Consider the following 24414-nt stretch of genomic DNA (forward strand, 5'->3'; position numbering starts at 1 on the left):
ACCGAAACATACCGTCTCATTTAAAAAATATACCGTAAATATACTGACGAATTCAAGTTCTATTATACATATTCCTCGTTTTTGATCATCCGTGGAATATTACTAGCTAGATAGAACTTTCAACCATGCCCACATAATTTGATACGATTAATAAATTCATTTTCTATTTGACTGGCTTACTTTAAATAATTGCTTTTATTGGTTTTCTATATACCGTTGGAAATAAAATTTAATGGATTGATGAAATTGACAAAATATACCATTATATACCGATATACCGTAAATATACCGTCGGTTCAATTTTTACCTTAAAAAATACCGGAAACGGGCACCCTGCGCACCGCCTTCGATTCGAAATAAATTAAGGTTGCCATACGGACAGAAAACCTTTTTGTAAGAGTTGTCATCCACTTAAAAAATGGTCCCAAAGAAAGTCCGAAACCGAGCAATATTTGAAATGTATTTTAAACTTTTTTTTAACATTTTATTTATAAGCAAACGTAAACGCAAAATTTCTAAAGTCAAGAGCTACAAGAAAAGGAAACAAATTTCTGAACTCAAGGCCTTAGCCGAGTCTAAGGAAATGTTTTCGATGTGGTCAACATAGTTTCAAGTTTGCTTTGATCTCTGTTCTCTGGATTTTTTAAATCTCATCATTTCATGAGATCATTTCATATCACGCGTTTCAATGTCAGAGAGTCATTGAGAACGGTTCCTTAGCCCCAAACGCAGTCTCCGTTTTCTTGGGGCATATTTTGTTATACATAGTAAAAACGATAAATTACAAAAACATCAATGCTTGCGTATTTTGAATAGTTTAGCCAGCTTTAAACATATTAGCCAGTATGGGTATACTTTATATATTTTGAAATTTTGGTCTGCCGCGCATACAATTTGGTTAGTACAGAGATTGAAATATATTTATATTATGAAATATATTTGTAGAATATATTTTATGTAAATCTGTATATATATATAGGAGCAAGTTGTTACGGCTCTTTTGGGAGGTGTGGGGGGCGGCGCATGCGCACGACCTAAGAGTGCTCACTGAGTGATCCGCAGGTCTGGTTCACCTTGAATATATTTGAGAGCTCATCCAGCAGAGTCTCGTAGCGATAGGCCACTCGGATTTCGGGGACATTGGTGCGTGTGATGTCGTTACCCATAATCCCATCCTCGTAGTAGTGCGGTCCCAGCCACTGTTGTTTGGTCTGAAAGGCAAAGAGTTTTTCGGATCAATTGAATCGAGTCCCCTACGTTTTGGCAGCACTCACATTGTGGGTAAATCCGCTCATCATGACACTGTTTCTCGCCAGCTCGCACATGTCGCAGGAGCTGAGCTTCCACACCTGAGCCGCAATGCTGTACTCCTCCATGAGGGGTTCCTAAGGGTTGAGAGAGATTTACCCAGAGGTTAAAGGTTGTTCGAAGGCATCAACGTGTTGTCTCTTACCTTGGTAAAGTGGAACTGCAAGGGATCGTCCGTGGAGAGGGAGATGATCAGGCCGCGGGCCAAGTATTCGGGCAACGGATTGCGATGGTAATTGAGAAACAGCGAATTGTTGGACAGCGGCGACATGGCAATGCCAATCTGTGTCAGATAGTACAGATACTGCAGGACAGGCACCTTGCGCAACAGCAGGCCGTGTGAGATGTTCTCGGCCATGAGAAAGCCGCAGACCAAATGCTGAACGGGTCCAGCCTCACCGCAATGTGGCCGCAGCACAAAGGTGTTCATGCCGCGTGTTCTAAACGAAGGAAACAGAAAGTTGAATATTGCAATGAAACGGGGAGCGGACTGGCACTACTCACTGTCTAAACTTATTCAGCACCGTCATATTGGCATACATATAGTAGATGTAGTAGGCATAAGGAGGATTCTCCTCGTAGGTCCATTCCTCGGGCCGTGGCACATCGTTGTCGAAGAGGGGATTCTCCGGCTTGGACTCGTCATCCACAGAGTCGAAGCCAATCACATACTGAAGGAAGCGATGCAAGTCGGGATGCTCGCTGGGCTTGTTGGTCGCCTGGAAGAGCGGCAGGAATATGTTGTTCAATATCTCCTGGAATGACTTCATCATCTTGTTCGACTTGAAGATGTCAAACAGTCGCGGTATCTGGATCAGCCAGCGTATGTTCGAGCTGTACACATCGTTGTCGATGGCCCACTTGGCCAGCTTGTTCCACTCATCCGGCGACTTGCCATAGATCGAGAGTCGCAGCTCGGCGTTCTGATACTTGGACTCCTCCAGATCGAATGCCACTTCCTAAGTGAAGGAAAAACCATTAAAAAAAAACCGTTCCATAGGAAGCAGGATGCCGGACGCACCTTTATAATTTGTGCAAAGTATTTGCCGTTCAAGAAGTTGTCTGTTTTGAGGAACACCTCCCTCAAACGTGACTCGCCAATCGGATTGTACTTGGAATTGAACTTGTCGAAGCGATGGAACGTATTGCGATCGGCATGGACGTCCAGCATGTCGACGGTTAGATCGTATGTGGTCAGATTCATTGATTGAAACACCTGGGCCAGCGTCATGGGCTGGCCATTGGTGCAGGTAACCACCTCATTGGCGCTGTTCTTCAGCGTCTTCTTGATGAACCGCAGCAGGTGCTTCTGGTTCATGCAGGAGGCGGCATGTATGTGGGTATCCACCTTCCTCGTGTTGTAAAAGTCCCGATGGGGCACCGCCTTCTGGGCGGCCAGCTCCCGCAGCTCGTTCAGCAGCACATGCATCTGATACTTGGACGACAAATAGCAAAGGCGACGATAGCAAAAGGATTTCCTATCAAAACGAAACAAGCCGAAACGAATTATAGCAAATTTGCAATCCAGTGATCGATCGATCAGTACTTACAGCGGTCCGTCGGCAATCATATTGCACATGACCTGCATGTCGTTGACGAACTGGCTCATGTCCGGATACACAAACTTAAGGTCCTTCGTTTTCTCCTGCAAAAAAGAGTGTTCGCTTAGGATACTCGAGGCTGCTCGAGGTGGCTGTGCTTACCTCATCCTCGTAGACGTGAAAGACGCCATTGAGGGGCTTGATCACGTATGTCTCGTCTGGCGGAAAGTCCACGTTCCACGGATTCGACACCTTGTGATGCGACAACGGCTTCATATGGAAATCTGATCGATGGGTTTGTGTGTGTGTGTGTGTGTTTGGGTGTGGGAGGTATTCCCATTTGAAAATAAGAGTTTCGTTTAGTTGCAGAGGCGTTCATTGGACAAAGGCAGGCGGTATATTAGTTATCACTAGGATCTACACACACAAACGGATACGTGCGCGAGTTCTGTATGATGTGTAAGTATCTTGTATCTAGTATCTAGGTTATCTAGGTTATCTAGGTTCTACGGTGTGGTGTCTTTCCTTTTGTACAAGGCTTTCGATGGTTCGGCGGAGAGAGACAGCAGAGAGCGGAAGCGAAAGCGAAGAAGCGGAAGAACAAAGTGTGAGTGTGCAAAAGAGAGCTTTTAGCCATTTCTCCGTGTCGCAAAAGAGTGCCTGTGTTCCACTAGCACGTTGCTTCGATGTGCAAATTTACCATAAGCGAAAGGACAAACAGATGTTTAACGATGATTATCCCAAAATTGTATCAAATTACATTAAATATGGGCATTTCCAGCAGCTTTTAATAACACTAGGCAACGTTACGTAACTTCCCAAATCCCATTTGACCGTTCAAAACTTTTTGTAAATAAAAAATTGTGGTATTACAGAGGCGGCACCTTAACCGACGTTAAACGACGCCTAGTTGTAACGAATGGGAGATTAAGTAGGCCCAAGTAGGACTATTAGGTAGGCATGCCTTTTACTAGAAATAGTCGGAGTGAGTCGGAGCTCGCTGCTTGTTCGGAATACTCTCGGTAGTAAAGCCTTCCTATAAAGCCTTCCAGTTGAAGAGGGAATGGGCTGATCGTGGCTTACCGACGAGCTGTAATGGAGAGAGCAGGCCTCAATGTTGAGGACTATGAGTTATTGAATGAGGTTCTACTATGGTGGAGAACCGGCCGGCAGCGGACAATGGCCAATTGATGGCCATGCCAGCGAAAATGGAAGGTCAAGGTGATGCGGAGGTGCAACAGCAACAGATAATGCCAGACTAGCTAGATTAAGGATCAAAGATAAGAGGCTATGGCACAACAGATGGAAGAGAAATGTCATGGCACAATTCGAAAGGTCAGCGTCGAGGAATAATTGGACGGAAGCTGACCGCGTGGCCACTTTGTAGCTTTCCTTGAGGTGCTGCAGTCAATTCCCTATGCGGATCGTGCCCTGAAACTTCAATATGGAGGTGACATCGCTTGGAGCTGTACAAGTCTGAAGTCAGAAAAAGTCTGTTTGGTCTGAGCCGGTAATATGGTGTTGCATAGTGCTATTAATCCTCTTTAAAGGATGATTTTAATAGGTTTTTACTTCAAAGTTAATAAAATGGTCTGCAAATTATTGAAGTTAATTAAGTTTAAAGGATTTAGAAGAAATTATGTGGTCTATTCTTTTATGGTCTTGGTGAATCTTTCGGTGGAAATGCCCATACATACATATATAAAATAAGCAGAGAATAGGATATGTATGTGTTTTGGTTGGCAATCAAGAATTTTGTTGGGTGTCGAACCGGCGGCTGACGGCAAGCGTAATACCCGCCTGCTGCTGAAGAAATCTCTTCCATACTCCCGGGGAGCGGCGGCAATGCATGTTCGTCTATGTGTGTGTGTATGTGTGTGTGCGTGTTCTTGTCTAACAAAAAGCTCACTGCTGCGGGGCATCCTATTAGCTTTCGGCTAGAGCTGAAGCTGGAGTGAGCGAGCGAGCGAGAGAGTAGGAGCGGAGTTAACAGTTAAGATTGCAAAATATTGGAAGAGCAAAGCAACTAAAGAGAAACAGAAACAGTAACGGTAACGGTAGCGGTAGCGGGTAATGCGTAACGGTGGTTATGTGAGAAAGGGGAACGCATATGCAGAGGGTTGGGGGTGGGGGTGGGGGTGGGGGTGGGGGTGGGTGTGCGCACGCATTACCTGGTCTGGTCACTACACTCATATTGCGAATGATGTCTATAAGAAATAATGAAAAATATATATAGAGAAAAATAAATAGTCGATACGAAAATGAAAAGAAATCAACGCTAAACAAGGCATCCAAAAACATACATATATAGAACGGTGGGGGGGGGGGGGGGGGGGGGGGGGCTTATAAACTTTCCAACTGAAATGAAGGACAAAGCGCACAAGACAAAAGACACAAGACACAAGGGAGCGGCGGCTGCAAGCAGGCGGGGAAGGAAATGGCGATAGACTGCAGCAGGCAGCCCCCGCGGAGTACAGTCGAAACAAAACATACAACATCATAGGCTTGTATTATACAGATTCCACAGGAACCGGATTGATGGATTGGGTGCATCACAACACTGAAGTACTAGTAAGGGTAAGCTGTACGACATTTTCTTATAGATAGATACACTTTTGTCGGTGGTGCCTCTCTGTACAAAGGTGAAAGACGGCACCGGGACCTCCTTCTGGGCGCCAGGGATACGGATACGGATTCGGTGGATTCGGAGGAGGGGAATTGAGAGCTCGACTTACCCGACACCACCTTGACCGGCACATTATCGATGCGATCCTTGAGGCGAACGGTCTTGAGAAAACGTGCCGTGGTCGAGGGGAAGGACTGATCGGACATGGCCATGTAATGGCTGCGCAGGCGCAGTGCCTCGATCAACAAAGTGGAGGCCCGCTCCAGATCCTCCAGCGGCACACCGCTGGTATCCTCCCCCGATATGGACACGCGCTGAAAGTTGATGTCCGCATCGTTCTTCATCGAGTCCGCGGTGGAGTCGTTGCCCTCGTTGCTGCTTATCGAACCACTCTGAATGATCTGCACCGGGGCGACCGGCACCGGACGTGTTCCACCTTGCCTGCAAAGATTCCAAATTGTTTGTTTGTTAGCTGGGGCTTCCGTTCGGTCCCTTGCCGCTGCTGACCATTTCTCATCCTCGGGCTGGTACTCGTAGCAGCGACCAAAGCTATAGCTATCATCCGCGAACGACATCCTGCACCCAGCGGAGACCCGCGAGCAATGGCAGACAGACGGGAGGCTCGGCTGGAGCTAGCTTCCAGCTCCAGGTCTCTCTGATATGATCGATTGACCAATTGATTTATGAAGAGAGCCACCCAACCAATCCTACGAGAATCCTATTCCCCTTCTAAATTCCAGGCCAATTGCGTGTGCCTTGCCTTAATGGAGGGTCAGACTACAAATTAATTCAGTCGATTGTCCTGCGATTATGATGGCACGAAGAATGTTCTTCATTTTCTTCCCCCTTAAGTTTCAAGATACGTATCGTGCCGCAGCCCGTTTTTTGAGGGGAAACTTTCTCTAGTTCTTTAGGAACATCTATGGCCTGGTTTTTGGCGTGCGGAACATTGATGGGATTTAACAAAAAACTTCAAGTGCCAGTGCAAGAGTTGGTAAGTTTTTCCCTGTTCCTGTTCCTCGTTCCCTCCTTTTTGCTTTGGTGTTTCTGTGCAATAATTTTGGCGCCTGGCGTGCCACACGAACAAAACAACGATAAGTTTTTACGGATTGTGTGGAGTGGAGCGGAGCGGAGTGCCAGCGCATGGCATGGGCCAGGTCTGACTGGGGGGTAGTGCTATCAAGTCTAATGCTAGTGCTCAATGTCAGGCGTAGGTCGTAGAAGGCAGAAGGTTGGATGGACAATTTCTTGGCGCGAGGTGCGCGCTTCTCTCTTTATTGGATTCGAGCGTAGACGCGTTCTGTCCAAGTCATATGGATGCACAAGTTGTACTGAAAGTGACGGCATCCGAAAAACTGAAACCAAATTGGTGGCAGCCCCCCAGTCCACCGCCGTCCACCAGGTTTCCTGCCCTGTTTGGCTCATCGGCTGTCTGGCTGTCGGTGGTGGTTCGTTATGGCATAAGCCCCGCCAATGGTTCTACCCTGAGGTCGTGGTCGTCGTTGTCGCTGCCGCTGCCGCTGCCGCTGCCTAATGCAGTTCTATTCAAAATCAAAACGTGTTCAGCGTCGTCTACGCTTTGGACACAACAGCTGCGTGCCCCATGCCCGTCTCCCATCCCACTCCCAGACACGGCCTGGGATTAGCCATCCGCCCCTACCCTTTAGAACACTGTGGCACCTGATAATTGCAACGCGTGCACATCGATGTTGCTGCGGCTTCATTACGACGCTATTGATGGAGGAGGAAATTTCCGAGCCTTCGCACTAGACCTGATACGCAGCTAAAGGGAAGCGATACTGGCCCGCCCGAGTGGCAAAACATCTCATCTATGAGTAGGATTGATAAGGCCTAATCAAGAGATCAATGCCTAATCTCAGACACTCTGTGTTTGTCTCAAATCGAACGGAGATACAAAATCGCCACTGTACACGATCTTGCCAATCCGATAAGTCTCTTGGAATAGATCTAGGGATATACCTAAAGATTCTCCTAATAAGCCTAAGGCACCCACAAGGGAATGCTGTCCGAGAATTGCAAAAACAACATAACCGGCCTGTGCATGGTTTTCTTGTCGTTGTTGTTGTTGTTGGACTGGATCGCTGGCCTTTCTCTCTGGTCGGACAGGCCTTCAAAGTTTTTGTACTCACTTCTCATTGAGCTGACGTTGCACCTGCAGCTTTTTCTCAATCTGTTCAATGGGGAACTGTGGCACTTCGTACGGAGCCGAGATCTCGTTGGTTAGTTCAACGTCGGCATCGACAACGACAGCCTTTTCTTCCACTGGCGAGTCGGTCAGATCACCTGCAATCGGGACAAATTATATGGATTATCTGGAGTGGTGGAGGAGGTAGTAGTATTATCATAAATGTGGCACCTACAAAGAGGCGTTGTGCTGGTGGGCGTGCCTGTGTCAATGACTGCCCCGTAACCCATGACATTGCCCCCAAAGAGCCTGACATCCACCCGCAGGCGATGGGCACTGTCCATGCGATTAAAGTTCATTCAAAATGCGTTCGAAAACAGTTCGGATGGAGCTTGTAACTTGAGCGAGAGTTGTCGCTTCAATGAGCCGCAAAGATCGGAGATTTCCAGCGGGAGACCTGCCTCGTCCACCGCGCGATGCGATGCACAATTACAAATTGCCAAACAAAAACAAGAAATGAATTCAAGTAACGTGTGACGAAGCTTTTAATACCCTTGCAGAGGCTTAGAAAACATCGTACAGCCAGTATTCATTCTATCATGATAATATTTGGTTAAGATCTCCATTAATTGTTTGGAGATCCTTAGGACAAATCTTGTAGCGCTAAGCTCGGCCCTTTGGCCAGGGGTTTTCGGTGCACGACAACGACAACGGTATAAAACGAGTCGCAAGCTTTTGGTGTCGTGAAATGCCGCGATTTATTGTTATTATTCTATGGATCTACTTTATGGGAACTGATTTGAAAGTGCTTCTAAAAATCTGGTTATAATCTTAACACCCAAAAGTGATGGCATCAAAACATAAAAGATTCCAAAGAGCTGCAAAAGTTCGAAGAGCAAAATACGGCAGAGGAATCCGGGACAGTAACAGCGGCCGTGGAAATAGCATAAAAATAAACAAAGCACTGAAAAAGACAACAAAATACAAATATTTTAATTAATGCAAAGCAAAGCTCTCCGTCCAGCGATTAAGTGGAAGCCAATACACATATACCCTGAACATATACGAATGTATGCATACATGGATGTACATATGTGTGTATGGATGTTTGCATGTACATATGTAGGTTAGTGGAACCGAAGACAAGCCGCACGTCGCTGCGCATCGACCCACAAGTCCGGACCGATGGGAGATTATGTGAAGAGAATTAATGAGCAAAGAGAGATGCGACTAAACAACAAACTGTTTGCGGTACACTGATCAGCAAAGATTACCCTTTGAGTTAAGGGGAAATCGAATGATAATTGTGAACAGTTTTTGCTTTATTTGCGTGTGCGAGTGGACAAGCGTTTATTGCATAGAGGGAGCGTACAATGCAGCCAGCGAAGAGAGTAACACGCTGATCAAATGAGAGAGCAAAATCTAAGTGGAACCAGAGCTTTTCGTTTCTCTTTTGTGTTGAACAGTGTTGCAGTCTGACTGTGCGAGTGCGAGTGGGCAAGTGTTTATTGCATAGAGAGAGCGCAAAATGCACACAACGAAGAGAGAGTAACACTGCCCAGCATGGCTTACTTTTCAAATGAGAGAGCGAAATCTAAGTGATGGAAGTATAGCTTTTCGTTTCTCTCTTGTGTTGAACAGTGTTGCAGTCTGACCGCGTGCGCGAGTGGACAAGTGTTTATTGCATAGAGAGAACGCAAAATGCACACAGCGAAGAGAGGGTGAGTACCACACTGATCAGCATAGCTTACGTTTGAAATTAGAGAGCGAAATCTAAGTGATGGAACCAGAGCTTTTCGTTTCTCTTTTGTGTTGAACAGTGTTGCGCGAGTGGGCAAGTGCCTTGTGGCTTTCCTTCTTTTCTTTCTTTCTGCTTCATAGACAGAGACGCCGAAATTCGGGAGAGCGTAATAAAAGAGAGATGCCTAGGTACATATGTATGTATGCATGTGTGAGTGCCTGCACTTTGCCGCCAGGGTGCGAGGGAGAGCCATAGAGGTGGGTGGCCGACTACAGAGTGAGAGGTGAGATGTGCGATTTCACTTACAGGCACAACGATGAGGGGACCGAATGCCGTGGGCCGGGCTAATGGCTGTCGGTAGTGCATTGCCGCCAGCGGACTTCTGCCGATGCAGGTGCGGCTGGGCAGACGACTCCGGGGGATGGCCTGTGATCGGGTCATCGAAGCTGTCGGTGTCCTGGTTGTTGCTCAGCGAGGAGGAGGACGGGGTGCTCAGAACTCCACGGTACGACATCTTGCGCAGCGCTGACTGCGGCTCTGCGCGCGACGCACGCACCCACAGCAGTTGGCTGCAGGCCAAACCGCACCAGCACACTACCACCAACGTAAGACTCTCCGGTAGCCCGTTCCGCACCGAGTTCAAAACGCTGCTGCGCCGCTTCCACCCAAGAATGCACTTTAGCGATTGCTTTAGCTTTCCCCTCCTGTGGGGTCGTCGTTTGCTTTCGGACTTGCGAAAATTTCAAAAACTTTGTTTGGGTGTTTCTGTTTGAATTTTGGATGATTTTCTAGCTCGGAATTTATGTAATAATTTTGCGTGTTTTTTTTTTTGTTGTTGTTTGTTTGACAGGTGTCTCAGCAGTGACCCGTCCTTGGAATTTCACAAAAGGCTTTGCACTTTCCCGTCTGCACCTTGTTAGTCGCCGTTGGCATCTGCCTGCCAAGTGGGAGGAGACATTTGCAGTGGCCCGAGGCAATTTAGACCGAAATTCTTTTCGACGCAATTCTCACAGATCTTCTATGTACGCGCCGCCGCTTGTTTTCCCTGCGACTTTCTGGCCTTTGTCTCCGACTCTGCCTTGGGACACTTGTTTGCACCTCTCTCCCTCTCTATCTCTCTCTTTCTCTGTGGCACATACGAGCATGTACATATGCACATGTGTTGATCTATTCATCCAAAGTTTATACGCTGGGTAAAAAGTTAGTTCTGAGAAAAGATAGCGAGAGTGAGAGGCTAGAGAGCTTTCACGCTCAGGAAAAGCTCTCCTCGCTAATTATAGCTAATTATAAACAATTTTTTGGACAAACAAAACTGCATTATACCATACTATACATATATAAAATAGTGCACTCTTTAGAGTCCAATCAATGTTTTTCAAGGCAAAAGATAGGAAACATCCACAATCTAAATATAATATCGATCCATATTCAAGGTCGCTGATGAGTATCTATCATTCCACCTATCTGCCTGCTATGTGCACACCTACAGCAGTAGTGGTTCTGGTAATTTTCCTTTCCTTTGGGTAGGAGGGGCTCGCCCTGTCTATTGGCGGCACTTAGCAACGTTTAGGGACAATAACCGGCTAAATAGGCTAAACGGGAGGGCTAGGCCGGGACAGGGTTTAGCGCTCAGCTGCTAATAACTTGGTTTGGATTGTGTGTATGTGCGTATTTTGGATGATAGCTTCATAAGTAAATCGGTTTATTCAACTTCGCCGTTTTTCGTAGGGGAGGGATCGGGGGCAGGGGATTGCTGCAAGTCATCGCAGTTCGTTTGCCTTATTTGTCGAGTGTGCGATATGCAAACAGTCTGCTCTCACACACACACACGCATACACCACACATTATACCAATCAACATGTATGATATACATATATAAAATGTACATACATATATGTATATATGTATATGAAGCATTATAGATATAGCTATATCTGTCTGCTTATCTCGTATACGTTTTAATTTATTATTCGATTGTGTGCTTATATGCATGTTTTTGGCATCGTTTTCTGTGTTTTGTTTTGTTCTTTCTGTTTTCTGTTTTGTTTATTGACCGAATTGCGATGCGAATTTATTAATTGCTGCGTTGCGGGGGTCTCCTCTCCCTCACCCTCACCCTCTCTGTGGGCCCTCTGGGCACTTTGCCCGATTCTCGATCTAAAATTGATTTTCATAAATACTGTCAGAACTTAGCCGCCGTTTGGCTCGCTTGCGTAACTTTCTCGCTCCCAAAAGCAAAGAGGAAGGAAGGAAGGAAACCTCGGCGCTTGTTTCCTTCCGTCTTGACTCCGCGGAATATACTGACTTTTCAGAGTGAGTTCTATCCACCGCAATATGGAATATAATATAATAATAATAACAAGAGAGTTGTTTCCGCTTGAATAACTGCTGCTGTGAGGAGAACTGAAGAGACAGTAGACCCCAAAGAGCGCCGACCGCCGACCGCCGACCGCCCACGCCGGCAAAGAGAGAGAAGAGTCGCTAAAGAGAGCGGCCAGAACGGAACCTACAAATAAATCATTTAGAAGCTTAGGCAGAGGCCCACTGCGAGGGAGGGGAGGGACAAGAACGAGGTGCAACGGTGAATCACGCTAATGTGTGGGAAATTTTGTTGCTCTCTCTTTCTCTTTATTTGTTTCTAATTGGAAAACCCTGACCTATGCCTACGACTGACGGAAGCCAGCTGCTTCTAATGAGCATTTCGTACCGCCCCCACGCCATCGCCGCTACCCGATACCGGGGGGGAGGGCACAGTGGACACATGTCAGACGACAGGGCGACTGATGGGACCCCACTTGCACTACCACATACAATACGCTCGAAGAAGATACTAGATGGCAGATTGAGGGGACAATAGACGGAGCCTCATTCTCCCCTGACAATTCCCACGGAATTACGAACACCAATTATGAATAGTACTTGAATTTGAATGTTTTCCATTGTACAGCTATTTATAGTCCATTGATAAGAATGTCAGAGGAGTATTGGAGGGGCCTGATAACAGCGAGACGCATATCAAAACAACAGCAGAAATATGAAAGTAAATATTCCGACTATGGGGGTAACCAACACAGATTTTAGTTCCATAAATGTGGATTACTCTATCGAGTACATATGGTTATGCTATCGATTTTTCAAACCATCGGACTTGCTCTGAATGCTCTATCTTTTAGATATCTTCAAGAACAAAATGCTCTCCGAGGAGAGATTTGTTTGTGTGTGGCCGGAACCATTGATAGGCCACGTGTCTTTCAAGCATCCATAAATTTAGTTGAGCAAACAATAAACTTGTCGTTCTATGCATTAGATAAGATTACCAGATAGCCTGGCCCGAGGGACTGGACTGGACTGCACAATTAAGATGAAGTTGTTTGGGTTTCGGGTTGCCCTTGGGTTGGGGTTGGGGCTGAGCTGCCGCGGTGACTAAATGCAAACAGCGTTTAATTGGGCAAAAAGGTGCCAACATACAAATACACACACACTATGTTATATGTATACAGCCCTTTGCATGACAGGCCCTCGTGTGCATACATACAATATCCAATTTTCTAAATGGCTTGCTTCTGTTTACAGGGGAGTGTATGACGTACATATTTGTCTTGTTCATGTTGATTTTTCCCCCATCGACTTGTTTGCTAAATTAACAATTAATATGCGAAAAACGCAGAAAAAACAATAAAGGAATTTCCAAAAAAAAAATAGGGGGAAAGGTCGAATAGATAAAGAATGCACTTGTCGCAAAATGTTGTTAGAAAATATATATGTACATAGTGTACTCGTAAAAGGTCGACACTTCATCATCAAATGAAATTTTCTTCTGCAAGAATTTTCTTCGAATAATCGTACCCTAGGCATAATTTGGATAACATGAATTACCGTAAAAAGTGTAAAGAAAAAGCATCATTACATGCCCCCCACTCACCATAGAGGGGATAATTTATGCCCAGTTACAGTGGAAAATTGAGATATAATATGGTAACGTCATCATCATGTGCGGAGATCAAATAGGGATGGGAATGGGAATGGGCGTACGAGTATAATACCCTAGGATAATTTATGCATAGTTACTGACACGCCGTTCCAAAACGATTACAGTAATTGCACACATACACACCCTGTGGGGGGACAACACACACAAACACACCCTCACAAGGACAGACACAGGCATACACATATGCGGTTACTTGGCCAAATCGGTATGTGTTGGCCTCTTTCATACCACTTCTCTCGAGCACGTCAGCATTGAAATATTGAAATATTTTCTGCTCTGCTACGAGCGCCGCTGCAGCGACAATGACCAGTAAATTATGGTTCACTAAGACGCATAGTATAGCGCAAAAGTCAATGCACACAAAGAGTGAAGGAAACACAGCAACAGACACACGTCACACACCACAAACTCGCACTCAAGAACACCAAGACTTGCACTTGCACTTACCGCCTTTGCGCTTCTCGATGCGTCTGAGCGGACCGTGCCCCATGTCCATGTCCATTTCGATATCTGTGTCAAAGCCAAAGGTCCGATATCCCTTGGCGCTCAAAGCATCCGCGTAGCTCCTCTGCATGCTACTCCACTCCTCTCCGCTTCACTGTCCTTTCGCCTTTTCCTATTCCTATTCCTCTTTCTCTGTCCCGCCTCCGCTAATTTGTGGGTTCTCTTTTCAAATTTGAAATTTATGCGTACACTCGGTCTGGTGTGAGGGGTGGGGAGGAAAGTTCTTGCTATGCTTGCTCGTGTTCTGTTCGTTGAAGGAACCTTCGGGATGGATGGATGGGGCGACTCGACTGGCGAGCGGCAATTCCAAGTGTGCAGATGTTGTCACACTCAATTTTCAGATTATTATTATGCTGCCTCAAATGCTCTTACACTTTCTTTCACAGGTATAAATACACTCAAAAAAAACAGAGTAGTCCAAAAATAATACTGCTATTTCGTGGTTGTGCGGAAATGCGAAAATGCCCTTTTGGCTTTACAAGTTGCTTTTGAACCGCTTTTTGGTGGGGACGAGTGTGACCACGGACTTTTCGACAAGAAATATACCGTCTGACCCTGTAAAATATACCGTGTCATTTTCCAAATATACCGTACGTTTACCGCTGAAAAAATGTTTTGAAAAAAGAGATCTTGTACTTGCCTTCTTGCTTAGTCTTAATTATATAAAATAGTAATTGGAATTTTGGAACAGCAACCGTTTTTGTCTCTTAGACAACCTCTTATATATTCTAAATTTGAAATATTTGTATTCTTTAATCATTTCTTATATAGTTGTGATTAAATTTACCTCCGAGAAAATTTGAGAATTCGAAAATTGACATATACCGAAATATACCAAAAAGTGGATCAGATATACCATTATACACCAAAAAGTTAATCAAATATGGCATTAGACACCATTTCATGGTAAATACCGATGTCACAAAAGACCGAAAAGTATTTAAACAGGTGAACAACTTGAGAAAAACCGCAAAAAATAATACTGCTTTTCAATTCCCCTTGTAAATTAATTTGAACACAATATGCACGACTACTTTCACCGGAACTGTAATCAAATACTTCAAGTTTCTTATTCGTGTGTGTATTAAAATACCAACTGGTTGACAGTATTCCTTGATTTGATATTCGGTTTAATATTACAAGCTAGCTAGGACCCTCAGCCTTGAACACATAATTTTATCCGATAGATGAATCTACAAGATTGGCTCATTTCTGGGCTCCCCATATTGGATTGTTTATAAAATTCGGTTTAAACAAAGAAGGTTAAAAAAAATGTCCTTTTTTTTTTACATGGTATTATATAAACGGCAACTACACATTTTCTACATATAACAGCATATTTATGGAGTATGGAAAATTGTATTGGCCGTTTTTACCTGTTGTGTTTTTCCTCGGCAATCATAATATAGATGATTTTGAAATTTGCGTATTGTGCTTCAATACTGGAAGCGTCATTTGCCTTTGCTTTGTATTGGTCCCAAAAAAAACATCAACCAAGCGACTTGAGTCGAGAGAGAAATGAGGAATATACTTGTCTCCATATACATACATATGATTGTATTGTTTATTTGGTATGGACTAAATAGGACACAAATAGGTGGCTCCGACAGGAAGAACGTCAGTCTTCCCAATCTATAGGAATTGTCAATGCTTGCTGTGGCTGCTTGCGTTGTTGTCTCACCGTCATTTATCTCTTGGCGGCACCATAATTCATATCGAATGAAAAATAACAAAGTTAAGGACTAAAGAAATGTTATATGAATGACTATGTTATAACAGGAAAAGGAAATCCGTTTACAGATCAAGATCAGAATCATATGGATTAGGACCGTCCTGATTGGGCTGTGCATAGCCGCGCTTCATCAGTTTCTCGGGCAGATCGGCATTGTCGCACATTCATATCGAATGAAAAATAACAAAGTTAAGGACTAAAGAAATGTTATATGAATGACTATGTTATAACAGGAAAAGGAAATCCGTTTACAGATCAAGATCAGAATCATATGGATTAGGACCGTCCTGATTGGGCTGTGCATAGCCGCGCTTCATCAGTTTCTCGGGCAGATCGGCATTGTCGCACATTCATATCGAATGAAAAATAACAAAGTTAAGGACTAAAGAAATGTTATATGAATGACTATGTTATAACAGGAAAAGGAAATCCGTTTACAGATCAAGATCAGAATCATATGGATTAGGACCGTCCTGATTGGGCTGTGCATAGCCGCGCTTCATCAGTTTCTCGGGCAGATCGGCATTGTCGCACATTCATATCGAATGAAAAATAACAAAGTTAAGGACTAAAGAAATGTTATATGAATGACTATGTTATAACAGGAAAAGGAAATCCGTTTACTGATCAAGATCAGAATCATATGGATTAGGACCGTCCTGATTGGGCTGTGCATAGCCGCGCTTCATCAGTTTCACGGGCAGATCGGCATTGTCGCCAAGGAATCGAATCTCATAGCCATTGTGCAGACTACTGACCAGCATCACGTCTTCCTCCACGTTGAGTATTTTGCTTTTGAGATACTCCATACACTCGACGGCCTTTTTTTGAGACAAGGAGCTTTTGTACACGACGCCCTCTATGTAGCAACTAACGGCGCGATAAGGCCGCATTCTGTCAACATCTCCGCAAGGAACCAGAGCGTTTAGGGGCACAAACTCTGTATTGCCGTAGTCAACATAAAAGATCTTATACTCATTTTCCGATTCCTCGATGATCTGGGCGCGATAATAGCAGCCATCGTTGTAGTGAGCCAAGACAATGTCCAACATATACGGCTTCCGCTTAAACTGACTCTTGGCCCGTAAGACATCGTCCTTGGTCCATACCAGAGGAGAAGAGCCATCCACAAATTGGGCATAGACTACCGTGGTACTACTCACGCAGGTTACAAGCATTTTCACAATTGTTCCTAGTTCTCGTAAGAGCAGAGCATGTCTGGCGGTCTCTGGCAGAGCGTCTACCAACTCCAAGTTCTTGGTGGCGCCGTAAGCTGCAAAGGGCTCGTGCACCAAACGACAACTACTACCTAAGGTGAAACATGAGTTAGATTACAACTCTTCTTAGAGCTTTGATTATTCTCTATACACAGACTTACCCTTGAAGCAGCCTTTGATCTTCGGATCGTAATGCCGACAGATTCGTTGTTCGTCTTTGGGTCTGAAGCCCAGTACAGCCTTTAAGGGGTCACTGGTGCCCTCGTCAATATCGTTTGGCATGGCCATGTCCGCCTCGCTTAGCTGTGGCCCATTTGGGTTGGTTGTTTGGCAAGGGACTGGCACGGACTGATCTTGAATAGAATCGGCTGCAGTTGCTTTGGGCAGACTATTCTTGCGACGACTGTTGTTTGCGTTTTCATCAACCAGTTCTACTATTAAATCGTCGCTCCTCTTTTCCAAAACACACAAGGTCACTTTCTTGAATCGGAAGTGGGTCATATGGGACACATCGCATTCTCTGAAGAAGCATCTGATGGCCTCCGCCGGCAGCAGTCGTATGTCATCTGGTAGGGCATATATAGTCTCTTCGCCATTCATGTGTATATGCTCGCCGAAATCAATCAAATAGGCATCATAGCCACCCCCATCGGCATAATCATTGATTATGACACGTGGAATGACCCCGTCATTCCCGTCATCGTACACCGCAAAGATCTCCCCGAAGTTGGGAAGCTGGTCCAACTCCTTAAGATGTAACTTCCCCGAGAACAACTCTCGCAGCGGCTCTGCATCCCACATGCCTACAAAAAAACACTTTTTGGCTATGTTTAGATGCATCACGACGGCATTTATCACACTTCCCTCTGGAAAGGCGGTTACATTCTTCACGATCTGATGATAGATTTCACTGCTGGGTGTTGTTTTTCCGCCTTTTGGTGGCTTAAGGATTCGTTTGCCTGTTGAAATAGGAGGCAGCGCTTTTGAATCAGCGGAAGCAATGGCCGTGTCCTGTGGCTGTGCTGAAGTGGACTGTGGGGCCGTCATGGGCTTTACTTTTTGCTTTGGGATCTCCGCATCAGGTTTTATCATCCTACTGGAGCACATGGAGAACAAAAGCCCATCCGAAACCGGCCCGACCGGAGACAGTGCTGACTTCACACACTCAATCCTATCTTTGTAAGCGTGCCACACGAAGTCGTTGCGCTGCAGACTATCGCCGATGTTGGCGACAAATGGTTCGAGATTGTTTAGATCAATTTGCATGTTGCACTTGATCAAACATTCGTTGACACCACTCATGCTGCTTAGTAAGACATCGTGGAGACCGATAAGTGCTCGATCCCCTTTAACCACATTCACCCAACGCATGTCCAGAATTTTGTACAAAATCTCCGAGTGACGCGTCACGTGTTGCAATTTGGCGTGAATTTTTTCAACATTTTTATCGAGCAGCTCCTTCAATGCAAAAATATCATTCAAATCCATTGCTTTTCTATCGGCTTGAGCAAAAATTTAGTCAAATCAACAACGACGTCAAGCTCGAAAAAATTTAGCATAAATAACTGTAAAGTGTGCGTGCGGATCGATAATATATACCGTCCAACCTTCAGAAATATACCAAAATATACCGTCTCATTATGAAAATATACCGTAAATATACTGACGAATTCAAGTTCTGTTTTACATATTCCTCGATTTTAATATTCCGTTGAATATTACCATCTATATAGAATATTTAGCCATGCCCACATAATTTTATCCGATTAATTAACCTATTCTCAACTTGACTGGCTTATTTTAAACATTTGATTTTATTGCATTTTGCGTAAAAAGAGGTTTTAGCGAAATAAGTCAAACAAAAAACAATTAGCGAAATAGGTCAATCAAAACAAACGAAAAAGGAAATTCGTTCATATTGCTCAATTTTGATATTCCATTGAATAATGCTGACTACCTAAATCTCTCAGCAATGCCCACATAGTTTTATCCCATTAATGAATAAATTTTCTACAAGATTGGATAGTTTTTAATCCTTGCTTTTATTGTATTTATTGTAAAAAAAGGTTTAAACGAAAAAGTTCATCAAAAAAAGAGTCGCTATATTGCGTGTAAGCCGTAGTATACGCCTTTGTATACTTTTATACTTACTTTTAAGTACTTGCATGTTTTTTGTTTTGACAAAAACACGATTTCAACAAAAATGTTCAATAGTTGCAGGTTGTGACGTCAATGTTGCTGGTATTTGCAGACTCATTTCTTGTCAACCAGAGTGTTGCCATTTGTATACCCTATTTCGTGAATATTATATAAAGATACTGTTTTCCAACCTGCTTTCAAACGTAATTAGTAAAGACTTCGCTTAGATTGCAATTTTAAGGCCTATTCATGCATTTGATAAGGTGTTTGTAAATAAATCCTGATCCCAGTACCAGTTCTTGGTCCCTGGAAGAAGACCACTAATTGCAAAATATCGTTTAAAATAGATACTGACTAGTTTCTGCATTAATTAGAGACTGGAATGACACACATTTCCGCAATTCTATATCATCCATTTCCCCCAGGGTATGAGTGTGCATGGAATTAGCAACATTTGTGTATTAAATGGGACTCATGTTGTCAATCTGGCCATTACCGATTCAAAAAAAACGACCAATTCCTCATTTTCTTTCTTCCGTTGAATAATACTATCTATATAGAAAATAAAGCCATGCCCACTCAATTTTATACGATTGATGAATCAATTTTGCACTTGATTGATTTGATTTAAATACTTGCTTTTATTGCATTTCTGGTTTTTATTGGTTTTGTGTCGAAGTAAAAAAAAAAATTTGGTGCGCACCAGTTTTGCGACCAGATATATACCAAAATATACCATCTCATTTAAAAAATATACCGTAAATATACTGACGAATTCAAGGTCTATTTTACATATTCCTCGTTTTTGATCTTCCGTGGAATATTCTCAGCTATATAGAACATTTAGCCATGCCCACATAACTTTATCCGATTAATGAATTAATTTTCTATTTGACTGGTTTATTTAAAATACTTGAGTTGTTTTTCTGCTACGGCGATTGCTTTGATTTTGTTTGCCTCAATTATGGACAACAACTTAGGCAATTATTTTCGTAACATGGTAACTACACGCTAACTACAAATTTGCTACATTTTAACTACATTTGATCATCAAAAGCGCCACCTGAAGGTACAAAATTGAAAAATTTGTATACGTTTTTTTCATATAAGTCCCATTGAAGCGCCAGTGTGAAATTGATCCGCTAAATAGTATTCGTTGTGGCTTGAGACATGGCTGCAAGTGGTTTTTCTACTCGATTTCTACATTGGTGCATTGGACCGTCTTACAAAATGATGAAAAATACTAGAAAAGACTACAAAAAATGCGCAAATTGTGTGAGCTTGGGATACTTTCAGTGGGCTGCCAGATCGACAGAAATAAGTTTATTCGCGAAAGTATAAAATTGAAATTTAAATTCAAATTCAAAGTATATAAGGAAAAGAGTAAACGTTTTGGTTTGTAATTTATTTTATTTTATTTGTTTGTGGCTTCTTTTTATAATGTAATGCATAAAAATGGTGGTGTTCTTTCTTTTTAAAAAATAAACCAATAAACACTTCATTTTATTAGTTTAATACAAATAAATGGTCTTGTACACGACAAATAGTTGTTCACATTTTGTTATTTTCTTTACCTTTCCTTGCAAAAGAAATGTTTTTCGTGGTTCTCGTGCTTGTTTTTCTTCTTTCATAAATGTCTTGTATAAGGAAACGCAAAAACTTTGCGAACAAGTTTGATTTTGTTTGTCATGCTTGTTTTTGCTCTTAGTTTTCTTTTTGGTTTCATCATTGGAACGGCTTTATTGAACTTTTGTTGTTGTTGTTGCTTTTGGTTTTACATATAATTTAATTTTGTTTGTTTGATTTGGTGTTTCTCATTGCATTTTTGCATTAAAAAACATTAATTCTTTGGCAGGCATTGCATTTCGTAGTTTTGTAAAAGTTTTATTTTTTTTCCATTCTTTCTCGTTCTCAACGCAAGATTCGAAACCGAAAAACGCAAAGATTCGAAATATTTGAGATGTGGAGACAAATAATTTGTTTAATTTTGCTTAGTATCATTTCATTTTTCATTTTTATCATTTTGGATTTTGTTTATCAAATACACATCAATACTTTGGTAGTTTAAAAATTGTGTTTTCCATGTTTTTTTCATATTTTCTTGTTTTGTTTTTTTTTGTGCTAAATTACATTTTAAAAATATGCTTAATATTTGTTGTTTTTTTTACTGTTTTAATTTTTGGTTTTAAGTCAAAGACACGAAAGTGAAAGAGGTTTTTGTTTTTGGTTTACGTCTGTTTACTTAACTTATTCATATTTTGTTTTACCTTTTTTTTTGTGTTAAGTTGTTGTTTAGTGTAATGTGTTAGGTTTTTGTTTTCATTTTCATTTTTGTTTTGGTTTTCTTTTTTCATTTTGCATGCGCTTAATTTTAAAACACCGAGAGTTTGCTCAAAATTGTTAATGTTTTGTTTTGCTTTTCTTTTCTTTTCGAATGAAATTTTAAATATCGAAATATATATATATATAAATTGTTGTGTTTTTTTTCGCTAATTTTTTTGTGGTTTAATTTTTAGTTTTTTTTTTGCTTACCATCGTTTATTGTAGGTTTTTCTTTACGTTTTTTTTTTGGGTTTTTTTTTTTGTTTTTATTCATTTTCATTTTGGTTTAAAAACACCGAAAGCTTAAAATTTAGAGATTTTCCTAAAGTGTAAATTTTTTACAATATTCTTCATCATTCTCTGGCCTGCTGTTCTCTGCTCTTTTGTGGTTGTTTTTTCTTCTGTGGTGGTGAATGGTGGTGTGTGTTTTGTGTCTCTGCTTTCTGCTATCTCAGCGATATCTCAACGAAGGAAGGTTGAACCGAACCGAACCGAACCGAAGCGATGAAGTATAAAAACCAAAAGCAAAACTCATATGCCACATTCTTTCCTATCTTTCACTCATCTTTCGCTTGACCTTTCGCTTCCCGTTTCCTTTTCAGTGTTCGTTTCCGTTTCAGTTCCCATATCCGTTTCCGTTGCAGTAAACAATAATAAAATGGTGAAAATGGTGAATAGAAATCTTTTACCTTCTAAAGCATAATGCCAAGCTCCTTCCGCTACCGCTTCCGTTTCCGTTTCCCTTTCCGCAACTCCTCACCATCCCCTGCTCTCTTCTGCGCCCTTCCGCGTACCGTTCAATAAATAGGTTAAGGAAAAAACTGTATCACATTTTCAATTACGTCTTTGTTCGTAGCACCGTCATAAACATACTCTTATCCATCCCATTCCCATTCCCATTATCCGTCCCTTATAGCCTCACCCTTCCCACTATCCTCACTCTCACCCGCCCTCTGTCTATATACAGAATTCTGCACTCGCCTCTGCCCCTCACTTACCTACCATACAGTTGGAGAAAAAAATTGCGCTTCGGATTTTATCACAAAAATAATTACAACTCTTCGCGAATGCATCTCATTCTTCCATCTTCCATCTTCCATCCTCCATTCTCATTTCCTACTCATTCATTCGATCTCCGGTCGTACCTATCCAGCATCTGGCTTAAACTAACATTGCTTCAAAGTCCCATTTTTCGTTTAAATCTAAACCACGCAATGCGTTCCAAATTGGTTCCATTAATTCCGATCCCTTCACACTAACTCCAACTCTCTACCAATCCCTCTCTCGATCCCTCTCCCTAATGTGTTAATCGACAAAACCCAAAAAAGAGGAAAACGAAGAATCAATTCGGGGTCACCAATATAGGAAATCACACCATCCCTTGTGTAGTGAAATTTCTTTTGACTTTCTACTTTCATTCACCGATACTGATGATGATTTTATGCTGATGTCTGTGATGTCTGATGCTGCTGATGTGATGATGTCAAAAAATCAGTCTCTATTGCATTTTGTTCTATTTTATGTGGGCTTGCTCTATTTCTGGTTTTCAGTAAAAGTGTTAAATATTTTATTCGATTTTATCCACTTTGATTTTATGTTTTTCTTCTGGTTTTTGTCTTTTTTTGGTTTTGTTTTCTTGGTTTTTTTTTGTTTTGTTTTTGTTTTGTAGTACACCTTAGAAAAATATCACATTCTTATATCGTTCGTTCGAGAGACATTTTTATGTGTTTTTCATTTTTTTGCTATTTCGTTTTGTATGTTTTTTTTTTTTAAGTTTTATTTACACATTAGGTTTCATTTCGCACGAGTAAAATATATAAAATTTAAAAAATATTTGATTGAGGTCATTTCAGAATTATTGCTAAGTATTTTCCTCCCAATATTCCACTTCCATTCCCCATTTTCCATTACCAGTATCTTTCTGCCTGCTTCTGCTTTGCTCTGCCTTTTGCCTTTAACCACTTGAATTTGATCTAAAAATGTTTTTGTTTTTCCTTAGCTTTCTTAAGTTTTTCGTATATTTTGTAGACACCAAATTGTTTGTATTTTATGTATAAAAAAAAAAAAACAATGTTTGAAACATTCTTCTTCTTGTTCTTCTCTTGTTTTTCCTTCGATCTCAATCGAATGACTCGCTTCCTTAGACTTATGTAAACTTCTATAAATATTTGAAGAGACACGACAGCTAAAGTTTAGAGCTTAGGTGAGAGAGACTTTTGAGAGAGTAAGAGACATAAATACAATTACATTTGTTAAATTTTACTTTTAGTTACTTTTGCTTTGCTTTGGTTTAATTTAGTTTTTGTTTGGTTTTGGTTTTGGTTTGGGTTTTGATTTTTGTTTAGGTTTCTTAATTGGTTTTGCTCACAACATCAACAATGAAATATTTTACTTTATAGATTTTTGTTTTTTTGCTTTTTGTTTGGTTTTGTTTTGTTTTGAGGGACTTTTGTTTGGTATTCTGTAAAAATCTCAAAAAGACGCCTAACACCGAAAAATATATTGCATGTACTACATTTTATGTTAATTATGCTTACTTCTTGGGTTTCGCTTTTCTTTTCCTTCCGCTCTACCGCTCTTCCCTCCGGCCTCAATATAAATATTTTTGTTACATATTTGTTGTTAGTTTCGAGATGGTTTCCATTGAATGTATTTACATACATGAGTTAGTTTCTGTTAACAATTTATTTTTTGAGTTTTAGACAAGTTAAAATTTGCTCTCTTCCTTTTCTGATTCATTAAATGGAGTTCTCAAAACGAAATTACACTGAAAACAGAATTGGTTGACTTAAAATCATTTTTACAACAATATAGAACATCATTATATTGTTTATGTCTTTTGGTTAGTTTTTATGTTTTTGTTTTTGTTTTTGCATGTGAAACCTCGAAATTGTCTTAATTTCATGAAATCGTAGTTTTTATTTATCGTTTAATTTGTATTATTTCATTACAAAGTCCATGTATTTGCTAAATGATTCAGTGGCACCCGTGAAAATGTGACCAAAAAAAGGAGGGAAACTATCATTTCATTCGATAGCGAACGACTAATAATCGAAGCAGTTAAGAATAACAATCGAAAGAGCTTCAATATCGAAGCTTTCTTTGGGAAAATTAGAAAAGGAAGCTTTTCTCCCTGCAAAGGGATCG

At 41.8% G+C, this 24414-nt stretch overlaps 2 protein-coding genes across 9 annotated transcripts; both read right to left on the reverse strand.

The window, feature by feature from the left end:
- Nucleotides 1-813: 813 nt before the first annotated feature.
- On the reverse strand, nucleotides 814-14359 carry LOC108160810 (AMP deaminase 2). 8 transcript variants are annotated; one of them, XM_033386693.1, is made up of 11 exons: nucleotides 9669-10404; nucleotides 7626-7779; nucleotides 5585-5916; nucleotides 5021-5056; nucleotides 3012-3133; nucleotides 2859-2953; nucleotides 2330-2786; nucleotides 1813-2267; nucleotides 1454-1748; nucleotides 1275-1385; nucleotides 814-1211 (listed from the first exon to the last, which is right to left on the reverse strand). In XM_033386693.1, exons 1-11 carry the CDS (start codon nucleotides 9874-9876, stop codon nucleotides 1035-1037), a joined length of 2442 nt encoding a protein of 813 aa, XP_033242584.1. In that variant the 5' UTR covers nucleotides 9877-10404; the 3' UTR covers nucleotides 814-1034. The 8 variants fall into 8 exon arrangements, with proteins under 8 accessions (XP_033242584.1, XP_033242593.1, XP_033242588.1 ...); XM_033386702.1 differs by lacking the exon at nucleotides 9669-10404 and adding an exon at nucleotides 7857-7995; XM_033386697.1 differs by lacking the exon at nucleotides 9669-10404 and adding an exon at nucleotides 13801-14359 and having other exon boundaries at nucleotides 827-1211.
- Nucleotides 14360-15393: 1034 nt separating this feature from the next.
- On the reverse strand, nucleotides 15394-18374 carry LOC108161245. Its single transcript, XM_017295500.2, has 2 exons — nucleotides 16968-18374; nucleotides 15394-16898 (listed from the first exon to the last, which is right to left on the reverse strand). Exons 1-2 carry the CDS (start codon nucleotides 18292-18294, stop codon nucleotides 16210-16212), a joined length of 2016 nt encoding a protein of 671 aa, XP_017150989.1. The 5' UTR covers nucleotides 18295-18374; the 3' UTR covers nucleotides 15394-16209.
- Nucleotides 18375-24414: the final 6040 nt, after the last annotated feature.

The sequence above is a fragment of the Drosophila miranda genome, chromosome XL (assembly GCF_003369915.1).
Source record: "Drosophila miranda strain MSH22 chromosome XL, D.miranda_PacBio2.1, whole genome shotgun sequence".
Classification (NCBI taxonomy): Eukaryota; Metazoa; Arthropoda; class Insecta; order Diptera; family Drosophilidae; genus Drosophila; species Drosophila miranda.

What these genes read in the sequence shown, in the direction of transcription:
- LOC108161245 (XM_017295500.2), bottom strand. Translation starts at nt 18,294, where the DNA reads ATGGATTTGAATGATATTTTTGCATTGAAGGAGCTGCTCGATAAAAAT. An exon ending in GATCAAAGGCTGCTTCAAGG is followed by an intron (nt 16,899 to 16,967) that starts GTAAGTCTGTGT and finishes GTTTCACCTTAG; the next exon opens with GTAGTAGTTGTCGTTTGGTG.
- LOC108160810 (XM_033386693.1), bottom strand. Translation starts at nt 9,876, where the DNA reads ATGTCGTACCGTGGAGTTCTGAGCACCCCGTCCTCCTCCTCGCTGAGC. An exon ending in GCCGGTCAAGGTGGTGTCGG is followed by an intron (nt 5,057 to 5,584) that starts GTAAGTCGAGCT and finishes TATTTCTTATAG; the next exon opens with ACATCATTCGCAATATGAGT. An exon ending in GAGTGTAGTGACCAGACCAG is followed by an intron (nt 3,134 to 5,020) that starts GTAATGCGTGCG and finishes CCCATCGATCAG; the next exon opens with ATTTCCATATGAAGCCGTTG.